Genomic DNA, 22,961 nt, shown 5'->3' on the forward strand with positions numbered 1-22,961 from the left:
GTAAGTAGACAATTGCACCACGGTCTGGTTACCATTTACTAAGCATCAACACGGGGCAAGTGCCCTGGGTGTGCAGAGGAAGCTCAAGATTAAATGAACATCCGTGCGCTCAGAAGTTTCAACAATGGTCCACAACTGCGTTTCCCCCGCCCCCAAACACACACACCCGCGGCCTCTCTTCTCTGGCCCCGTTCCCTTCTTCTGAAATTCCCGCTCCACCTCTTCCTCCCCCTTGCCATCCTCTCCGTGGATTTCTCGTCCGGGCTTTCCCGAGCTCCGGCCGCGGGAGAGGGTTAGGGCCTGGGAGCGCTCCGGCAGCGGCAGGCATGCGCACTGGGGGCGGCGCACTGCGCATGCGGGAAGATGGCGGGCCTGGAGTCCTGAGAACCGTGGGTCGCCCTGCTCTCCTCCGGCCTGCTCCGTAGCTCCCCAGGTCGTGGGGCAGTGGCGCGTTCGTTCGCGGGCCGGCCTAGGCAGCGGCGCCTCCGAGCAAGCTGCAGGCCCGGTTCGTGCTCGGCCTCCGGGAACCGGCGCGTTGGGGGCGGCGCCCGGCCGGAGCGGGAGAAGGCGGGAGAGCTCGCGGGGTGCGAGGCGAGGGGCGGCCGGCTGGGCAGCATGAGTCAGCAGCGGCCGGCGCGGAAACTGCCCAGCCTGCTGGTGGACCCGGCGGAGGAGACGGTGCGCCGCCGGTGCCGCGACCCCATCAACGTGGAGGGCCTGCTGGTAAGCCCCCGGGGGTGGCTCGTGCCCGGAGCGCCCGGGGCCCTGGCGCGGCGCGGGGTGGGGCGGGGGCGGGTCCCAGGCCCGGCCGCCTGCTCTCGTTTCGCGGGGAAGCCGGACCCACAGCCGTCTGGGTCGTGAGTTCCCTCTGGGCCGGGTTCCTGGCTGCTCGTCGGTCTCCCCGCCTCTCCGGCAGGCTGGTCGGTCATTCACGTGAACTCTCTCGCCTTCCCATTCAACACTTGCTCCCAAACGTGTTGTCAGTCTTCCTGGCTGTTACCTCGGGGCTGCGCAGCGCTGTTGGAGAATATTGCCCAGCATCGCGTTGTAAAGCCCTGTTTTTCTACCAACACTGGATCCTTGCTATATTTCTGCAACGTATTTGGGGTTTTTTTCTTCATTCTCCTCTCCCATTCTCTTAACTGCGGCCATTTAAAACCTTGTGCACACTACGTTTCCCACCCCGCAGCTGCCCATTCAGCAAATTAAGGAAGCTTGTGCTCCCTCCCTGCGTAAGGTTAATTTCCTCTATTCTTGCTCTAGACTACAAGCAGTATATTCTCCTTGGTTCTCAGAGGCGTTGATGAATTCATCATTTTCTGTTTCTCCCCGTGTTTTCAACTTCTCTGCTTGTTTCTTCCCGTAATGACTAAATGTTTGCTGAAGTTAATATTAAGCCCAATCCCCATGGTGACTCAGTCCTCAAAAATAGTTTGTGAGCATAGTCTCATTTAATTCTTCACAGCAGTCCCGAGACATTACTATTCTTGTTCTCCGTTTGTCAAAATAGACTTGGAGATGTTAAGTGACTTGCCAGTGATTAGATCGTGCCTGGGAAAGCCTGGATTTAACCTCACAATGTCCGACCCGTGATGATGAATTCTTGACTACGTACTTAAACTGCATCCTAAATATTTCCCCATCTCAAAAGAGACTTCCTTTCATTCTAGTTGCCCTTTCATCTACTGTATCTTCCCTCCAAACTTTTCCAAAAAACTGTTTGGATTCCCTGTGTCCACTGCTCACTGTTATTACCACTGGGGAGGGGGTGCTCTGCCCTGAGCACAGCTCTAAGACTGTTCTAACCAAGGTTGCCAACAACCTTGTCAGTTCCAGCAGATGTCTGACTCCTTATCTCTGTAGTTTTGGCACAACCGACCGATGTCTTGCTTTTGTTGGAAACTCGCTTTGAGTCGCTTCTTTGATGCAACCTGCTCATGGTGCTCCAGATGTAGTCATCTGGTCTCTCCTGTGCTCCCCTGCAAACTCCTGTTCTTCTCCACATTCCTTACGTGCCCGTGTTATTTGGGGTTTTCTTCTACCCTACGCATTCTTCGTGTGGGACGTCATTCACCCCTCCTAGGATTTCTGGTCCATTCTTTATTGTTACCATCTCTCTTGGTGGGTCTTCCCCTTTGAGAATTTGATACAAGCCCTGAACTCTCACCATCGAAAAACCACTTAATTTCGTATTTAATACCAGAAGAATACACACATCCCTTGAAGTCTTAGATATTCTTATCTACTTTGGTAGTTTCGGTTGCCACATCATAATGACTCCCAAATCTATAAATTCAGCTCAGTTTTCCAACCGTCTACTCGACATCTCTACTTAGATTTCAAACTCCTATCCAGCGTTGAATTCATGATCATCTTGGCCTAAGCAGGCAACAACGTTGCTGTGTCTCATCTTCATAAATGGTACCACACCCACCATATTGTCCAAACTAGCATCTTAGTTAGGCATCATCCTTGCCTTTACCCTTTTCCAAACTGACCCCCTCTCCCCTCCCGATCTAATGAAACTAATCATCAATAGTTGCGCCTGTAGCCATCTATCTTTAAGATTGTTGCAAGGTTTTCCTGCTTCTGGTCTAGCCCCCCAGACTTTTCTATATGTTCTCCACATAGTAACGGTCTATAATGGTCTTTAAAGCATGTTTCTGATCATGTTGTTTGGCTTAATCAATCATGGTTCCCTAGTGCTCTCAGAATAGAGTAGAAACTTCTTAATATAATAAAGTTCCTGGTGTTATCTTCTTTGAACTGCTCGTAGTTACTAGATTTCCAAATTTCTGTATTCTTTTGGATTCCTACATGTACATACTCCCCCTTCCAAAACTTACTTTTTCTTGTTACCTGCCCTGGTTTTCAGGTCTAGATGTAGAGGTTCCTTGTCTGAAGCCTTTCCTGATGTCTCAAGACTAGGTTAGGCACTCCTTTTGTGCTCCTAAAGCACCCTGTGCCTACCCTGTCTTTGCAAAGTATGGCTCTTAGGTCCCTGAGTGCAGTGACTCTGTCCAGTTCATACACAGCGGTGTGGTGCCTCTCACAAAAGGATTTGGTAAATAGTTCTTGGATGGATGAAGCAGATACTTAAATGTTTGAATGTGTGTTTATTTTTCTGATTGTACACTGGTGGTGTAAACAACTACCTCATTGTTTTTTAACTGCCTAGTGACTGGAAGTAGTTAACAAACTATATAGCTGTGCAAAAATTAGTTATTATGTATCTGAGTGATGTTCCCCAGGTAAATGGCTTGAAAACTGTCGGAATTTAGAGAAGGGAGAAGGTAGGGTTGGTTGGAGGTGGAACTTAGTCTGCACATTGAAAAGTAAGGGAAAATCGAATGAGTGAGGTGAATGCAAACCCCATGTTTAATGGTCTATTTCCCGAGAGCTCTTAAAGGAGTAGAGCTCCCCCAAATAGGCAATCGGTACAAAGAGGCATCTGTATAGAGAAATTCTTAACCAATTTAGAGGCAATGCTTAAGATTTTAGTCCCTAAAATGACCTTTTCTCTTTTCTTTGTCCTTTGCGATCTCAAATTATAATTTCCTGCGTAGTCTTCAGATGTGGGACTTGAAGTACTGGTAAAACAGCCTCGGATGTTCTGACTTGCCTGTCAGGAGCTCCCGGTTCCTAGAGAGCTGTGTGCACCCAGATCGGTCGCACTGATCTTTCAAGTTTGGCGGCCTCTGCTTTCTCCATTCGCTTCCCAGGCTGGGTGTTCAGTCAACAAATGGGGCACAGAAACTGTGTGAGGATTGAAAGGGAAGGTTCTTGGGATGTGACTACCACTGAGCTGTCCCCAGTCATCCCTCAGGGAGATTACCCGAGAATTGAGCTCTCAGAGAGACTTCCTTAGAGGAACGGAGACGTGGTTTAGCCCACGGTGGGGCAGAACCGGAAGCCGCGGTCTGTGCTGCGGCCTGGGCAGCTTTGTCCCGCAGGGATGGGAGGACTGCCACCATAAAGACGCTGGAAAGGTCCAGAGTAAGTGCCCTGCACAGGAACCACTTTGCAAAGGCTCCCGCTGGCCTAATCTGGGACACTCTGAGCCCTACAAGAACAGGTTTTCTGCTCACAGAATAAAAGAAGAATCCAGTTCCTGAAGCCCAGCTCAGTCCTGCTTCTCCGGGTCTCCAGGCCAGGGAAACTAAAAAGACCGTCATCCGACCCTCCTCCCTCCACACCCAGCCCACACTGCTGGGACAGACCGGGTAGCTGCCGCAGACCTTCCCATTCCCAGGGGAGGAGACGGGAGTCACAGGGGAAGGTAACTGGTCCAGAGCAATTCTGAAAGTCAGCTTGGGAAACGTTAGGAATTCCTGGGTTAGGTCCCAGGGCCTGGGAGCATTTCTCTCTGCTCCCAGCTCGACTCTCTGGGCTGTTGGCTCCACTGTGTGTGTCTTCCTTTCTTCCTCATGAAAGGAAATGCCTATTTGTAACAGAGTGACTTTCTCGGCCTGCTTCCTGGCAGTAGAATTTGGGGTGTTGAGTCACCTCTTTTCGATTTAAACACCCTGTGTCCCTTTTAGTCCAAGCTGATGGTGTTTTCGCTGGTACGGTTCTCTCAGACACAGTGTGGACCTTCTGTGAATCCTGTTGTGGCTCACTCAGCAGAAACAAGTCCCACCTTTCTTCAGGATAAACCCTCCTCTAGCTCGGGCTCCTGCTCGAATGGCTGATGGACGGTGCCCCAGACCTTCCGAGAGGCCCCGGCTTCGATCTGGAGGATGTGTGGGGCTCATCCTTCATCTCCGTCAAGGCCTTTTATGTGACTGTGCAGTGCTGTGAGGCGCCCGCTTTGATCTACTGGGTGTCTTACCCCCAAGCTGTGCAGTCACACCCTCACCTTCTTCTTTAGATTATGCCTTTGATTTGGTCTTTCTCAGAAGTCATGTCTTACTCTGAGCTTCTGGAGAAGCTGAGAATTTTTAAAGGCTTTAAGTCCTGGCTCCTTTTTGTTTAACAGTCCTTTTCTCGATTTCTCGGTTTCTCTCTCTCTCATTCTATGCGCTGCGGGGAGAGACAGGTGCCAGATTTGCCTACGTTGTAGGGAAATCTCAGATCACCCACATCCGTTAGCATCTGCTTCCCGCGGAAGTGCGGTGGACGGTGAGCGTCCCGTCTTCGCGTAACAACCAAGGTCTCCCTTCCGGCGTCAGACGGTGCAGTCCTCGCCTCCTTTGGAACCTTCACCGCGGCGCCCAGGGTTCTGCCGACAGTTTCTTTCAAAACTGTTCAGTTTGAACAGACTTTGGTGACTGTACGGTGGCCGTGTAAGAGAATATCCTTGAGATACACGTGGGGTTGTCTAAGGGTCTGCACTTTGGTCCCAGTTGATTCAAGGAAAAAAATCGTGTGTCCACAGAGGAAAAAGCGGTAAAGCAAATGCAGTAAAACGTGAACACCTGGGGGATTTGGATGAAGGGTATGCAGCAATTCTTCTGCATCTTTTACGAAGGCTGAGATTATTTCAACAGAAAAAGAAAACGGGTGTCCCTGAGAGGAGCTTGGACAGTCCCCTGTTGAGAGGGGCTCAGTTCCTGACCTTGAGGGGGAGCCCCCTCCACTCCAGCCCTGTTTCCGTTCCCAGGTCCGCACTTGGGTCCGCACGAGAGAGTAGAGCGTCGCCGGTCTCCGTCCGGGCCCGAGGCGCACTGCTCTGCACCGAGGGACTCCAGTAACGTGGGGTCAAGTGCAGGGGTGGCATTTCGGTTCCTTTTTTTTTTTTTTTTTTTTTTTAATAGCTTACTAACTTTTCTGTGAGGAAACGTTCATGCTGATTTTATTTTTATTTATTTTTTTTTTAATTTTTTTTTCAACGTTTATTTATTTTTTTGGGGACAGAGAGAGACAGAGCATGAACGGGGGAAGGGCAGAGAGAGAGGGAGACACAGAATCGGAAACAGGCTCCAGGCTCTGAGCCATCAGCCCAGAGCCCGACGCGGGGCTCGAACTCATGGACCGCGAGATCGTGACCTGGCTGAAGTCGGACGCTTAACCGACTGCGCCACCCAGGCGCCCCATCATGCTGATTTTAAAGCCACTTCAAAAGGAGTCCTATCAAGTCCCTTCTACTCCCAGAAAAGCTCCTGGCCTCCTTACTGAAAACCGTTGACCAAAGTTGGAGTAGCTGCTGGGGTAGCCAGGTGATACATGTTGTATTAGGAAACAGCAAAGGGCACCCCAGCATCTCTCAGGGATCTGTATTAATGGGGTGCAGAAGAGCGCGTCTTCACCCTGTGTCCCCGTGTCTTACATACTCACCGTCTCAGGGCTCTGAGTTACTTACCAGTTGAAGTCCTCTGTGACGAGGTACCCTTTCAACTTCAGATGTTAGCAAATATTTGCCAAGTGCTCGAATGTGCCAGGCACTGTTCCGCTTCAAAACGCAGAAGGGTAATAGTGTCTTAGGCTCGCCGAGGATTTCACAGTTTACGAGATTTCCTTTAATCTTCACAGCAGCTTGGAAAGTGGACAATAAAATTCCATCAACACACTGTGTTTCAGATAAAGACTGGCATCTCCCCGTGTCTACGAAGTCATGTGACTGGTAGTCCTGAAGCCAGTCTTAAGCCGAGGACTATTTTGAACGTAAACGAGATGAATGTTGGAAATCTCCGAAATTGTACACCTGTAGGGTTTATACCTCTAGGATGTCTGCCCCCAAGGGGCTGTGAGACTGTTGTGATTCCTCCAAGGTAAAGAGATGGTGTTTTCATAGTCAAAAGGAAGAAACAATGGCTGCTGTTGGAGTCTGCTCTCCTGCAGGTCTCGGCGTAGACCAGGTGGTGCGGCTGCACGTGTGGTGAGGAAAGCTGTCCTTGCTCCTGCTGCTGTGCCCGATTGAGGCATTATCCCTGTGCCAGCCTGGGAACAGCAGCCGTCTCGACAAGAGGACGAGAGAGAAGGGAGCAGCAAAGAGGCCCTTCTGAAATATGTGGCAAGCAGATACCGAGAGAGCCAATTAGGATGCCGTCAAGTACTCGTATGTAGGCCTTGGCCTTGCTACTCTAAATTAAGAACGGCAGTCTATTTGTAGCACGGCACCCACGAGCGCAGTGGCATTAACCCTTTCTGTGTTTCCTATGTACTCTCTTAGGAATGTAGAAGAGTTTAGGGTATTTGTTTGTATGTTGCAAAGCAATGTGATAAAGACGGGTTATTTGTCGTTTAAGAATCTTGCTACGATAAACGCTGTCTCGTACACTTTTAGCAGAAGGGTTAAATGTAAAAATAGCAATGACTGTGGGTCACATTCATCTGTGTCCTTTAATAGGACTGCCCGTCAGCGTTTCAGCGGTGGGCACCGTGTTTGCAAAGCACTGCTGTTGTTTGGCGGGGCTCGTCAGGCCCAGGCCCTCTCCCGAGACAGGCCTTCCCAACTCTGGTTTTGCACAGCCCAGCAGGTCTGCGTTTTCCCTTAAATCCTAATAGCTGAGTTCATCTTCTAGCAGAATTCTCTGTCAGTAGAGTTAGTCCATACGAGGTTCCCTTGCTGGTAGATGCTATAATCTTGTCCTAAATGGCAGGGAGATCGTCGTGGCAAAGATTGGTCCTTAACGCTGAGGCAGACAAAGAGCTTCTAAGCCGTCCACCTTGCCTTTAGGCTTCCTCACCCCCCAGTCTTTTTGCTGTGTTGCCACCGTACTTCCATCCCTACACCGTGAGCTGGGGTATGTCACGGTCTCATTCAGAAATCTGCCGGGCGTCCTCACTGCCGTGACTCCTTAGCGCACACTCCTTAGCGTGACTTCCGTGTCTGTGTCGAGGGTGGTGCCTCATGCCCTTCCGACTTCCGTGTCAAGTCAGTCTTGCACCAGCCACACGGGTGGGTGTGCAAAAGGTGCCATGCGATTTGTATTTTCGTACTTTGGGTGCATTTCATTTCTTGCACTAGGAATCCTATCTTTTCCCTCCTTCGTGAAGCTCCCACAGGTTCAGGCAAAATCTGGCTTGTCCTTGAAGGCCCAGCTGGGGATCCCCTTCCTTGTGAATGCTTCTCTGATATCCCTCTCCAGGTGCATCCACAGTATTCCTGTTGATTCTTCTCTTATCCCAGTTTTGCTACAGCCAGTTTGGGGGCGAGTTTTTTCACTTGACAAGAGCCGAACCTGATCACGGCCTGTCTGGAGGCTCCTGTCATCATTGTAGTTTGTTGTAAGCATGAGGCTAATACAGGTTTTTGTTTACATGGCTTTATCTAATGTTTTATTTCTTTTTTGCAAAAACAGTTTCTAAGTGCGTGGCAAATGTTTTACTAGCAGTTTACGTAAACTTTCATAGCTTCTAAATACCTGATAAGATGGTAGTCATTGGTAGCAGAACTAGTACTCATTTCCTGGTTGTTTGAAGAATTTAAAAGAAGCGTTTTTTTTAATTAGTCTAACACCAAGGTTTCTAGTTACGTAGCATACGTTATTTTCCATTATTAGAAACGCTGCTGGGGGCGCCTGGGTGACTCACTTGGTTGAGCGTTCAACTCTTAATTTTGGCTCGGGTCATGATCCCAGGGCCATGGGATTGAGCCCCCAAGTCGGGCTCCAAGCTAGGCACGGAGCCTGCTTGGGATTCTGTCTCTCTCCCTCTCTCTCTGCCCCTCCCATGCGTGCGTGCTCACTCTCTCTCAAAATAAATAAACTAAAATAAATAAATAAAATAAATAAATAATTTTTAATTAAATAAATGCTGCTGTTTTTACATTAATTATAGTGGAAATGCATGGCCACCTGTGAAAGCTTGTGAGCAAATTTTTTAGAGCCACTTACACTTAGATAGCAAGGGGTGAGCATTTCCTGGTTTAGACCTACCTATTCTGCACCTCTGCTGAGCTTTCCAGCATCAGAGACAGTGTCCTAGTCATCTTCGTATTCCTTTTTATTCTCAGTATCTGATACAGATGATAGAGTAATGCCTATTCAGTAATAATTTCTCATTCATATTTCTCCTCCACCCGTTCTGTAACTACTTAACGTCCATACTTACCGAAGCCCGTGCAGCGTTAGAAACTTAACTCCATGAACCCTGCCAGTCATGAATACAGTTAGGGTGGTGACAGCTTAGAAGAGTGCTTTTCTCGCATCCAAATTATCACCCCAGGGAGAATAAAAACCTCTATATTTTCCAGTAAATGCTGTTCATTTGCATTTTTTCATTTGCATCATTGTTTTTAAATTACTAATTTACATTTCTGTGTTTTCCTTTTTCCAGCCATCAAAAATAAGGATTAACTTAGAAGATAATGTACAGTATGTGTCCATGAGAAGTAAGTTGATTCCTAAATAGGTTTTAGGTTTTGTAGTTTGAACTTCATATGGTTTAAATGATTTATTTTAAATGTACGTAAGTTGATTCAAAACTGAAAATGTATTATTTGTACATTGATTTTCAGCAAACACTTGTGAGGTTGTGGGCTGAGTAGTGTAAACAAATGTCAGTTTATTCTTTGCTGCTTAGGGAAATGCATTTTAAAAATGGAATGGTCCGGGGTGCTTGGGTGGCTCAGTGGGTTGAGCGTCCAACTCTTGATTTCAGCTCAGGTCATGATCTCACAGTTCATAAGATCGAGCCCAGCATCGGGCTCTGTGCTGACAGTGGGGATGCTGCTTGGGATTCTCTGTCTCCTGTCTCTCTCTGCACCTCCCCTGCATACATATGCTCTGAATTTGAATGGTCTGTGTTTAAGGGTGTTTTCTCGAAGTTCTGTGAGAGCGATTACTTGTTGCTGTCAGCAGAATTGAAGGCCATTGACCACAGTCAGGAGAGCCAGTCTTTTGCCCTCCAGATTCCTGGGACTCCCTTTGCTGTCTCCCACCTCTGCCACGGACCAGGGCGCGGAGTCAGTTAAAGGAGGCGAAGTGCCCATTGCTCTAGTTCCCTATCCTTCTGGAAATTATAACCGTAGAACGCCCCACCCCTGATTTTCTCTTAATTTTGGTCCTAACCGCGATGGATGGACAGTGCATAGATCCCAGATAAATCTTAATATCAGCCCTAATTTCTCCCCGACCCCTGCCACAATCTCACCCGTAGTCGGTCCGTTTTACCTGTGAAGCGTGTCCTCCGTCCGGCCCACAGCACCACCTCACGGTAACATCTAACACACGTCGAGCTTGTACGGTACGAGCTGTGTTAAGCTCTTTGCATGGATTATCACTACAACCCTTTAAAATGTAAGCGTGGATTGTTTTTCATTTTTTATAGTTGAGTAAACTGAGGCCCAGAGAGGTCAAGGGACTTGCTCAGTTGGGATTCAATTCCCCACCTCTCTGACTTCACCTCTAGTTGTAAGCACGGGGCTAGACCCCTGCTTCTAGTGTAGACTCTCCGTCTCTCCCTGCCTGATGTGGCGAGATAGCCTCCTGAGTAGGTTGTCTGCCCATAGGCTCTTCCACGCTGCTGCCGGTGTGATTTTCCTAACACAGAAATGGGATCGGGACCTCCCTCGACCCGGAATTCTTCCACGATGTTCTGTTACATACAGAGAAAACTCCGACTCCTCGTGTATTTCATTTTACTCGTGTTAAATTTATAAGCCACCTCAGATCCTTAAGAGGAGCGAGGCCATGGAGAGCGGCCAGGTGGAAAGACAGGGCCCTTGCACGTTGTCTCTTGCCCCACGGGCGGCCTGGGCCTCCAGCTGCCGCCCTCACCCATTGCTGAAGCTCTGCCTGCTGGGGGTTCCCTACATACACCTGTCCTCAGACACAGCTCTGTCTTTCGACGTGCTGTTTCCTCTGTCTCATTAAGCCCCTTGCCCTCTGTCAAGAGGGGAGACACCCTCCTCTTCACGTTCGTGTCCTCTGCCCACACACCCCCTTCGTGAGGACTTCCTTCCTTCCCGTGCCGGTTAGGTTTTGTCTCGTCTTCTCAGGCAGCTTGGACACCTCTCTTAGCACGGACCTCAGGGCGTTGTGATCGACTAGGGAACATCTTCACTTTGAAGACCTTTTTAAGTCATGTTTATGTTCTTTCAGCAACTATCATATTCTAGGTTTTCAGTTAACATCTGTTCTTTCTAAAGTGACTAACATGGTGGCAGTGTACTTATCCTGAGCTTGTAAGACCATGTTTTGTTAGTAATGAGGGTGATTAGATTTATGCTTTCTGAAGTTAGAATTTCTCGAGCGCCTGGGTGGCTCAGTTAGCCAAGCATCCGACTCTTGATCTGGGCTCAGGTCACGATCTCACAGTCGTGGGATCGAGCCCCGTGTTGGGCTTTGCACTGAGCACGGAGCCTCCTTGGGATTCTCTCTCTCCCTCTCTCCACCTCTCTCCACCTCTTCCCGCCTCTCCCCGACTCTCCCCAACTCGTGCTTGTTTGCTGCCTCTCAGAACAAATAAATCAACATTAAAAAAAAAACCCTAATAAAGTTAGAATTTCTCTTTTGTAGTCTTCAACGGGTTTTGGTAGAATTCTGACTTCTAATTTAAGTGAAATTTTCATTCCTCCCTAATCCCGTTTAATCCGAAGTGTAGGAGTGGTCTCCACAGAGAAGACATGTGCATTATAAAATACATACTTGTGTTCTTGGAGTAACCACCAACAGCCTTTAAACTGAATGTGACATTGTAGAGATTCTGAACACGGGAATATTCCGATTGAATATTTCTTCTGAAGCGTACTGGTCATTGTCTGCTGTGAAAGTAGCAGAAAGGAGAGATCATATTCTCCACTAAAGGGCAGCTCCGTGATTCCTGAAACTATTTACTCTGCATACCAAACTATTAAGAACTTGTTTTTTAGTATCAAATTAGGGAAAGATGAAAGGAACGTAATACTCAGTGCTGAGGCCCTCATTCACTGTGTGAAATCGGTAGGCCAGCAGGTGTAACAGCACATGTTCACACGCCTCGAAGTACCCTTTTACCCATCAGTTCCAAACCGCAGAACTTACCGGAAGGAGACAAAGATGCAGACAGAAATTTAGCTGCAGGGAGATTTATTGAAGTATTGGGCCAAACAGCAAAGTTGGAGACAGTTGGAATTTCCAGTATCGGAGTAAGTGTAGCAAATACTCCGTGAAGTGAACTATCATGCAGCCCTTAGAACAACGTTGAAGTACATTTGTTGACAAGCGACGATGTTCACGATGTTGAGTTAAAACAACACGCTAGAGGATAGTCTGTTCTTTTGTTTTTAAAAGTCACGTATACATATTGACAGATAGGTGTATGCCTGTGTGTGGAGGGGGCCGGGCATGTATGAACAACCAGAATCACAGTAGGTGAGGGATGGAGGGAATTAAAGACATTTCCCCCCCTCTATTTGCTTATCTGTTAACATAGGCTAGTGAATATTTAAAAAGTGGAATAATAATCAGTTTGAAGACTTTTGCGTTTCCTCAAGATACGTCATAATTGTTCTGATGGAAGACCAGTTTGAGCTCGTACAGAAACTTCCATCAGGGTTACGCTGTGACGCGTACAGGAGCATTTTAAGTATTAAAGAGAAAAAGCCAAGTCTCTGCCTTTGCTTCTATAAAGAACGTCTTGGGGCGCCGGGGTGGCTCAGTCGGTTAAGCATCCATCTCTTAATCTCGGCTCGGCTCATGATCTCACAGTTTGAGTTCGAGCCCCGTGTTGGGCTCTGCGCTCACAGTGCAGAGCCTGCTTGGGATTTTCTCTCTCTCTCCCCTCCGCCATACCGCTCCCCTGCTCGTGCCCTCTCTGTCTCTCAAAATAAACTGAAAAAAATTCTAATCCTGTTCCTGAGAGTGGTGTAGGTACAAATGCAAACTCTCCGCTTTGTGTTTGAGAAGAGGCCGCAGACCCCTGCAGATTCCCGTGTCCAGAGGACCTGGCTCCATATTTCAGATACTCTGTTAAGTCTAAAGCCTTTGCTTACTCGGCATAGGCTGATACATTTTGATCTGGTGTGAGAAATCTAGTTCATAAAAATGAGCTATGATGTGTTCAGTGTGTAGAATTTCGATGGGTGTCTATGCTTACTGAGCAGATAAATTATTTTTTTTAATGAGCTGAGAAAGAAATGCTATAGAGGATTTTACAAATTTGTTTGTTTTGTTTCCCAGAAGCTCTAAAAGTGAAGAGACCTCGTTTTGATGTATCTCTGGTTTATTTAACTCGAAAATTTATGGATCTTGTCAGATCGGCTCCTGGGGGGATTCTCGACTTAAACAAGGTCGCCACGAAACTGGGGGTGCGGAAACGAAGAGTATATGACATCACCAATGTCTTAGATGGAATCGATCTGGTTGAAAAAAAGTCTAAGAACCATATTCGATGGATGTGAGTTGGTTTTGAACTTTTCGTGCTTTTTTTTTTTTCCCTTCTCTTTAAGTGACAGTACCCAGGTTTGAAACAAACTAGTATTTGTAGTGTTTTGACAGGACAGAACAAAGTAAGATATGGCTTCTTGCTAGAAAAAGATTCTATAAAAATTTTGTTCATTTGTTGTCGCACAAGGTACATAAGTATTTTTTTTCCTACTTAGGACTGAATAAAAGCCATAGATGTAGGATATCGTTCTGGTGTTATGGAAAAGTTAAATGGAATAATAATCGGTTTTAAGACTTGCTTTTCAAGATCATAAGAAGATCTTAAACATCTGATTGTTTAGGAAATTTTTTTCCAATTGGTTATTGCTATCAGGAAGAAATTCGCTAAGGTCGTCGTAAGACAATGTAATGTAATAAACGCTTAGAGGCTTCCTGCTCCAAGAGTTGTAATTCATTTGTTCTGGGGGAAGGTGGGAATCTCATCTTCCTCCTTAACTACCCCAGGTGGTTATGAGTCTGATAGACTATGGATCCACACTGTCCTGAATGTAAAAATAAAAATCAGTGGACCATGTCTAAAAGGCAATTGCTAAAGACTTTATTTTTGATGAGGAAGACCCCATGGAGAAAAAGCCTATGGCATAGACGTAGATACACACGTGGATGTGTGTGTGCATACGTGCACGAGAAGAAAGCTGTTAATGCACATGTGGATGTGGATATGTGTGTGCATGAGAAGAAAGCTGTTAATACTTCTGACAGGCAAATATTTTGGAAGAGTAAGAAACAGTTCCAGCTTCGAAGTGCATGTGAATACATTACATTTCAGGCAATGACAGATGTCCCAACAAAGATCGTGAAATGGTCTTAAATAATGAACTTTGCTGATAGAGGAAAGGGGTTCATAAAGGAAGTTATTTTTTTCAGCAATACAGAAATGCAGATTGAATTCTAATCTGAACGTGTTTGCTAAATAACATTAATAACACCTTAGGGGTTAATATCAGATTGCATTCCGAATCGCTAATTGCAATCAGGTTTGAAAAGTAGCAAGCAAAAGGTAAAGTAGTAACAGCCTTTTTCCTCATTATTTTTCATGAAGAAGAAAAACAATGAGTATCAGTTGCTCGGGTCAGATCATAACCACTGCGATAAGGTGGACAGTAATAACTAAAGAAAATACATCTTTTAAGAATAATGCATACAATCTTATATTCAGCTCGAACCAGATAGAAGATGCGCATTAGGGAGAATCCTCAATTTTATCAGAGGAGCTGTCATTTTAGTCAGAACCCCTTGTTTGTCATCAGGGGACTAAAAGATTACAACTTCTCAAAAGTCCTGCTGTAAGTGCTAGAGCTGGGACCTAACCTGGGTCTCGTTGACTCTTGGGCGGTGCCCGGTGTGCTTCGTCCGCTTTGCCCACCACTCAGTCTCCGTAGAGTTCTGACTGTCCCTTGGGTCTCCTCAGATCCCTGTGTAAGAGACTAGAACGGGGACAGAAAGCAGTGTAGCTCTACGAAGAATAATGGTTGTCTGGAATACAGGGAGGTCAGGAGTGAAGTGAAGTACCTAGTTTTGTCTGTCGCTTTGGGAAATGCCTGCTGTCAACATCGGGAGAAGTTCCAATAACCTAACTTGTGTCTTCATCTCCTGGAGGTGACTCACAGGGAGTTTTTTGTTTGTTTTTGTCTTGTCATTACTATTATTTTTTTAAATACCTTTCTCTTAAAGAGGGTCTGACCTTAGCAATTTTGGGGCGGTGCCTCAACAGAAGAAGCTGCAGGAGGAGCTTTCTGACTTATCAGCAATGGAAGATGCTTTGGACGAGCTGATTAAGGACTGTGCCCAGCAGTTGTTCGAGTTAACAGATGACAAAGAAAACGAAAGATATCCTTTAACTCTGTCCTTTAAAAAAAAAAAAAAAAAAATTCCCCTTCCAAGGCAGAGGTTACTTTAAATAGTAGGGTCAGCCTGGGAATTTAATTCATATACTCAGGATACAAAATTAGACCTTTAGAAATTTTGAAGTAACCAAAGAGTTAGGAGTATAGCCTCAAACAGACACAGATAATTGCCTTTTCCTCTTTCGTGTGGCATTTGTTCAGGTCAAATGCTACATTCAGACCGTGTACCAAGGTTCATGTTTGCATATCAAATTAAAATAGTGACACATTCTTGCTTCGTTTTTTAGTCAGAATGCTATAAAGATAGCAAACTATCTTTTGTGAAATTGGCTTTTGTGAAATTCAGGTTTTGCCTAATTTGTTAACTGAGGTTTCTTTTTCTTTTTTTTAATTAATACGTATTCATTTTTGAGAGACAGAGCGCAAGTGGGGGTGGGACAGAGAGAGCGAGACACAGAATCCAAAAGAGGCTCCAGGCTCTGAGCTGTCAGCACAGAGCCCGACGTGGGGCTCTCCCGAACTGTGAGATCGTGACCTGAGCCGAAGTCGGACGAGTTCGGTCTGACTGAGCCATCCAGGCACCCCACTGAGGTTTATTTCTGAAACGATGACATTGCCATTGAAATGGCAGTGGATGAAATGGCAGCTGCCATTCTGGTCCACAGAGCCCGGTGTAGCTACATGGGACCAGCGGGGCAGACCTGTCTTTGGCGGCGATCTTCTCCTGGGTCTCCTGGGCCCACCTACTGCTCTGTTTTCACTGCACCTTTGTGAGGCTCCACTGGTTCCCAGCTGCTTCATGCTTGAGTTTACTCACACTCCGCATCAGTTAAAACCTATTTTCACAGTACAGTTATCACAAGGGAAATAAATGCTGTTCCTCTACCTAATCAGAAAGTCTGTGAAGTAAGCAAAAAAAAAAAAAAAGAAAGAAAGAAAATGTTGGGGAAATGCAGTAAGTCACTTAATTGGTAACATTTCAGCAACCCAGTAAAACAAGAAGAAAAAAATTCATGTAGTGAGATGGAAAATAATTTGGGATGTGGGAAATCCCATGAGTACATGGTAGTCCTAGAACACATATTCTCCAGATTGATGCCACTTTTTTTTTTTTTTCTTTTTTACAGATTTTTTCCACCTTGCATTTTTGGAGAGTCTCATCAAAATTGAGTATTTTTTCCCCAAACGTTCTCATAGTTAGATCTAGCATCGAATAGGGAATTGGGGGCAGGGAGCAGTTAAATGCCTTCACCTGAGGATTTTGTGTGCGTGTGTTACGTGTATGTGGACAGTTTGTCCGGAAATTGTCACCATAGTCACGACGGTAGGCTTTAAAGGAATTCTTTGAGCTATACATATTGTAAAACATTTTGTAAAGTCTAAGGAATTGTTTATGAAGTAGTAAGAGTTATATATGAAATGATTTTCTACTAATTGCTTTCCTTAATTGTGAGTTTGTATCCCATAAAAACTACAGAGATTCTAACATGACACTTATATTCGTGTATTATCAGAGATCAGTTATCTCCTCCGTAAGTAGCATTCTGCTTAGAGACCCTTGACTGACGTTTACACTAGCGTACGTGACGTATCAAGATATTCACAGCATCCAAGCCTTCCACGAACAGATTGTTATCGCAGTGAAAGCTCCGGCAGAAACCAGATTGGATGTCCCCGCTCCCAGAGAAGTAGGTATCCCTGCATGTTTAAGAAGACCTTGTAAAGAATGGGGGCAGGTCAACTGTTCAGGCTGCTGTGTTGCAGTCGTAATATCTTCACAAGCATCACGTGCGTGGTAGTTGCACATCTGACGTCGCTTGAGGCACTTTGCACGTTTTAGCTTGTTTTGCATAACGCAACAAAGGAAGCGGTCATGATCACGATCCTCTGACAGGGGAGGAATCTGAAGCACAGAAAGATTAACTTTCTCATGGTCACACAGTAAGCGACAGGCCGGAATTCAAACCCAGATGGTTTGTCTCCAGAGTATGTTCTTGACCATTGTTCTGTCCGTGAACCCTTCCTATACTATAACGCGCTGCAGTGCCTCCACTGTGCCACAGTATGCCATAACCTATTGTAATGCCTGCTAGAGGAGTCTCCAAGAATTGGCCCCGTTGCTGGAGTTCCAGATTGGGTGTCGGTCAAGGCTCTAGAAGTTCACTCTAACCAAGCTCATGAAAGACTAAAGAAAGAATAAACAGGAACGCTAAGTGGTACATTTAATTTTTTTAGAATTGTTTTTCACTGTTTATTTTTGAGAGAGAAAGACAGAGCATGAGCAGGGGAGGGGCAGAGAGAGCGGGAGACACAGAATCCGAAGCAGGTTCCAGGCTCCGAGCTGTCAGCACAGAGCCCGATGCGGGGCTCGAGCTCAGGAACCGTTGAGATCATGACCTGAGCCAAAGTCAGACATTTGACTGAGCCCCCCAGGCGCCCCCTAAGTGGTACATTTAATATGAAATGTAATTTTGCTGTATAAATGAAAAGATGCTTATCAGCCGCCAGCTGCTTAGCACACTCTTTCCCTTGCAGGAAAGTTTATATTGAAAGATAATTGTCATCAGAAGGTTGCTTGGTAAGGATGGAATCAGGACCAAGGAATGTGGCCATTCTTGGGACAGATCGTCAAGTTCTGACAGCCTGTAGACCCATCGGTGCTCATAGTGACCGCTCTGCGTTGCTATAGGGGCTTCCCTCCCTCACAGTGAAGAATGTTCTTACCACTCATCTGTCCCTTCATCCCCACCAGACCACTGTCCAAGTGAGCACCGTGTTGTTACTTGACAGTGTGTTATAAGTCAGGGGACAGCCTTTAATCTAGTCACACTCAAATTGTGACTTCTTGGTGACGCTTCCTCATTATTTTATTTAGACCTGGATATAATCCAAGTCTCCTAAGCAACATTTGTGTTTAATAGGAGTCGTTTGAGAGATGTGCAAACTTTTTTTAAATAACCACTAATCTTTCAACACATCCTTACCCGGGGACACGATAGTCCATTCGGCAGTGACTGACAGGGTTTTGGTTTTTTCCCCCTGCGCTACGAGCTGCCTCAGGCCGTAATTGCCAGATTTTGCTGGGTTTTTTGATCCCGCCCAAGACTGAGAGTCCAGTCTGAAGGCTGAGGAACGTGGGCCCTCTGGGCAGCCCTGCTCCGCGGTCGGGCAAGAGCGGGAGCAGTAGACAGGAGCACGCTGCGTGCAGGGGAGCCCGCCGCCCGCAGAGATCCAGGGCGAGATCTGGGGAGCTGGTGCCATGGTGGTTGGGCTTCAGGTCAGATCTGGCTCGCTGGCTTTGAGGCATAGTCTTGCTGGGACACAGCCACCTGCCCGTTTGTTCAGATATATCGTCTCTGGCCGCTTTCAGTCTGTGATGGCAGAGTTGTGTAGTTGTGACACAGGGATCGTATGGCCCACAAGCCCCTTCACGGAAAACGTTTGTCAGCTCTGATTTGGTGGTGTAGGAAGTCCTCGGCTGGCTGCCAGTTCCGAGCAACGTCACAGTTTCTTTTGTTTAGAGATATATTTTGAGTTGCGTAAGATAATACCGTTCAAACCAGACCTGGCCTGGCGATCTAGAGCCTGAGCATACGTGTACTTTCTCTGGCCTACACGTCTGGTACCAAGAAGCCCCTCTGAGAGACCGCATCTCACCGAGCCCTATTAGGAGATGACAGTGAGGTTTGTGGGGCAGGAGGGGGCCCCGGTGTCTGTGCCAAGCCCGGGCCTCCCCGCGTGAAAGGGGAAGAGAACAGACTCTGTCACAGTTGGACCCTCTTCCAGTCAAAACAGCAAAGGAATCATGTATAACTGGAACCGTTCCTTCAGATTTTGGCGTAAATTGGTTCATTTCGGGGTCCTGGCACACACACAAAGATGATGATTTAGCATAACTGTCAGTAGAAGCCCCTATTTCCTGATACCTTACAGAAAAAATAACTAATCCTGAGGAAATTGAAAAATCCAAAGCCAAAAGATGTGAATAATCGTAATTAATTAATAGTCCTTTATACACAGTACTTTTTAAATCTTTTTTAAGTCACTAAGGTACGTTTTGTCAGGATCTCATCTTTTTCACGTGGACGAAAGAACGGCTCTTTCAGTTAACTCGGCACCTCTCAGGGGTCAAAAAATCTGAACACACCCTTCTTATTTGAGACTACAGGGTATTTTAGATTTCTCTGTTATCCAGACACTGATCGTGGACCCTCAGGGACCGACTCCTAGAAGGGGTCAACTCCTTGAGTAGAGAAAAATGGGCTCTTGAGTGCTGAAGTAGTCACATCATGACTCCCATCGAGTCGTCGTTTCAGCCCCGTGAGCTGGCCGGTGGCTTATTGGCCAACACTGAAGTGACTAAAGCCACGTACGTGGTTTTCTCAAACATACGATAGGAAGGAAACCACCCTCGTTTAAATTTTCAGCAATATCCCTTGAATTGGCCACGTCCGTGGTTTTCTCAAATATACTATAGAAAGGAAACCACCCGCGTTTAAATTTTCAGCAATAGCCCTTGAATGGAAACTTTTGCAGTTCTAGTGAGTGAAAAAATGTAATCAGTGAACAGACACCCTGACATGTCTTCTTTATGGTGTTTTATTTATATTTTACCAGGACTCCATCACAGTACACATAAGAAGCACCAAAGGACCCATCGATGTTTATTTATGTGAGGTGGAACACGATCATTCGGGTAATAAAGTGTCTGAAGGAGCGGGCACCTCTTCATCTAAAAACAAACATCCAGAACACCCCGATAAAGGTAAGTATACCAAGTGTGTGATGAGGAAAATTGAAGATTCTGATGGCTTTTTACAAAACCATACAAAACAAATTTGTATATTTGTATATACAAATATATATATATATGTATGTAAAAAATCATTAGAATCTTAAATTCGTGTATATACATATGATTTTTAGTATATTGTTACAAATGCATCTTATGGCCTTACGGATATTTTTACTCTTTCTAGCCACGAAAACACGAGTTAAAGAATTACAAGGTAATTTAGACTATTAACCGACAAGGTAGTTTAGCCTGTTTCTAACAAAAATAGAGTTAGATGCTGTGCGGTTTTGATCTCGAAAACTTAGAATCTAGTCGGTCCCGTGGTGGTGCCTCCCGGCGCGGCCTCTGGGTAGAGAAGCCGTCTCCGTTCTGACAGGTGCTGGCGGGTGCACGTGCGACCTCGCTTGACTCCGGGGAGACTTACAACAGGAGCCTGTGCCATTGACAGAACGGTGTGGCTGTTGGCCGGGGCTCTTCAGGGTTCTTTTAAGCACTTGAAGTGCGTGTTCGCTTACCTGTCCGCCTTTCAAACCCTCACTCAGGAGAATTTCTTCCGTGTTTGTTACTTTTCAGAAGAAAAGCCTCCACAACAAAGTGAAGAATTACTTGAAGTGAGCAACTGACAGCATTTGCAGATGCGTGTATGGAGTTTTGGGGAGCATCCCGTGTGGATGAATCATGCATCAGATTTGATTCTCAGAGCAATAAATCATCCACGAAGTTCTCTGCTTCTCCGAGACAGCATCAAGGCCAGTGGTGGCTTTGAGGGGTTCACTACTTAGGTCTACTGGTAATTACAGTTTCTGCATTTGAAAACAACTCTTTTTATAATTATTCACTGCTTTTTGTCAGTGAAATAGACACCCTGCCTACTGAAATAATACTCTTCCGTCACGGAGAGTATCCCTGAGAAAGGCGGTCGGGCCTGAAGCAGACCGTGCTTTGTGGACTCTGCCCTTCCCTCCAAGGATCATGTGTCATTATCACGCAGGAAATTGCCTTACGCGGGTTCATGTCTGCAATTAGCTCTTGGATGAGTATACACAGGCGTCTAACCGTGATGTCTCTGTATATATCTGTATAATGTTTAGATGACTTATGTAATATGTCTAAGTAAAACTTTCCACCCTTGTACAGCCAAAATAATGTATATATGGAAAGTAACAGACAAATTCTCTAATTTCTGTGGTATCGATAACTTATTAGAATCCTCAGAATGGGGGTTAGAGGAAAGTTTTTTCCAAACTTCTACATGTAGAAGTATCATAAATATGCTAGACATTTGAACATCATGGATTTAATTAAAGTGTTTCCATATGGTTCCCAGTGCTGAAATTGAAATCTGATACTTGTTGATTTCAAGCTTCCTCCAGGGTTAGTGTGTGTGAGCCGGTTAATGCGGGCCCTGAGGCTTTAGGGGCAAGTATACAAATACTATCAGGTAATGGCTTAATTCTTTGCAAGACATGAATTTAATCATGATGAAAATTGGAAACTATTTTAACCTTTTTGCAAGCAGATTTTGTAACGTTTCTGTATGCAGCCTCGCTTTTCAATCAGAGGGGTTTACTTTTGATGAGTTGGTTGTACCCTGCCCTCTCTCCAGCTCTAGTCCCACATTTCCAAGAACCTAGCTATTTCTACCTCATTGGGTAAATCATTTACCACTCTGTGCCTCAGTTTACTCAGTAGTTTACCATTAGACTGTGAGCTCCTTGAGGGACTTTGTCTTAATCATTGTTATACCCAGCGCCTTGCACCATGCCTGGCACATAAAAAGTGCTCAATAAATGTTTGAACAAATCACTGAGTGAGTGAGTGAGTGAGTTGTAAAATTCGTCTGGAAACACTCGTCTGTCGTACAGGATTCTTGTTGGCGTCATGCAGAGTCCTGTTTTAAACTTCTCTCGCTTTCAGAGAGAGATTTGAAGCAAGTTGAAATTAAAACCGTGTAAAAAAAAAAAAAAAAAAAAGATAATTCAAGAGGAGTCACAAATCAAAATACTGAAAAAAAATGCCGAGGGCTGGGATCGAGTTACCTCCGAGCTCTGCGGTGCGATTCGGCAGACGTCAGGTCATGTGCGAAGACGGATACCGTGCGACTGGACGAGCCCATCTAACGAGGGGGTGAGCCGGAGCAGAGGAGCGACCCGCGGACGCCTCTTCTTAAGAGGAGATGCAGAATAAAAAGCCTCTCCTGAGCAGGAACGATGGGCCAGGGAGAAGGTGGTGGCCCGGGAAGCCTTGCCGAAAGTCCGCCGTTCGTAACCAGCGGTTCGTTCCTTAAGTGTGAAATGTGACAACGCTTGTGATTTACAAACTGCTCTGAGATCACGTAAGCAAAAGTCCTTTGTCCGCCGGAGGCGTGTTCTAGAAACGAATCTCTCTTTGTCACTTTGTCTTCGGGTGTTTGGTCCCTAATCTTTACAACCGCCAAAGCGGGCATCCTCAGGACTGGTCCCGCGGCCCTGCCACCCGCTCCCGGGCTCAGCGTCACCGCCCGCCTGTCTGTGAGGAGACCGCCACTTACTTTCGTGTCGCTCCCCCAGCTCAGGGCTAAAGAACCCCTGAGTGTTCCCCTACTTCCTTCGGGCTGAAGTCCACACTCGCGATGTAGAAGGCCTCCCAGCCGTCCCCAGCCTACTGTCCAAAGCTTGTTACTTGTTGGACAAGCCCCCAGCCCGGACCAAATCGATCTGGCTGCTGTGCCTTTGCTCTTACCCTTTCGCCTGGGATTGTCCTCTCATCTTTCCAGAATTAGGTCTTCATTCTGGACCTGGCTTAAACCCCTCCTTCCGCTTTCCTGCCCTCGCGCCTCCAGTCACTACAGAGCATTTGGTAGCCACCCTCTTCGGGGGCCGTTAGGTTTTCCCAGTGCGTGTTACGTGCTCTCAGAGTGGAGGGCCCACACCTGACGTGTTCGTAGTTCTCGTATTTAGGTACGTTTCCGTATGTTTTGGCTGGTTGGTAAGAAAAGTGACCTGATTTCGTTCAACCTGACTCCCAGGA

The 22,961-nt window shown here is 46.3% G+C and overlaps 1 protein-coding gene across 3 annotated transcripts; it reads left to right on the forward strand.

The window, feature by feature from the left end:
- The first annotated feature begins 348 nt into the window (after nt 1–348).
- Nucleotides 349–21,758, forward strand: E2F6 (E2F transcription factor 6). Of its 3 annotated transcripts, none has more exons than XM_030311631.1 (8): nt 349–723; nt 9,220–9,274; nt 13,044–13,260; nt 14,985–15,140; nt 16,731–16,845; nt 19,775–19,922; nt 20,137–20,166; nt 20,526–21,758. In XM_030311631.1, exons 1-8 carry the CDS (start codon nt 616–618, stop codon nt 20,573–20,575), a joined length of 879 nt encoding a protein of 292 aa, XP_030167491.1. In that variant the 5' UTR covers nt 349–615; the 3' UTR covers nt 20,576–21,758. The 3 variants fall into 3 exon arrangements, with proteins under 3 accessions (XP_030167491.1, XP_030167492.1, XP_030167493.1); XM_030311633.1 differs by lacking the exon at nt 349–723 and adding an exon at nt 6,883–6,997; XM_030311632.1 differs by lacking the exon at nt 20,137–20,166 and having other exon boundaries at nt 351–723.
- The last annotated feature ends 1,203 nt before the right edge of the window (nt 21,759–22,961 follow it).

The sequence above is a fragment of the Lynx canadensis genome, chromosome A3 (genome assembly GCF_007474595.2).
Source record: "Lynx canadensis isolate LIC74 chromosome A3, mLynCan4.pri.v2, whole genome shotgun sequence".
Lineage (NCBI taxonomy): Eukaryota > Metazoa > Chordata > Mammalia > Carnivora > Felidae > Lynx > Lynx canadensis.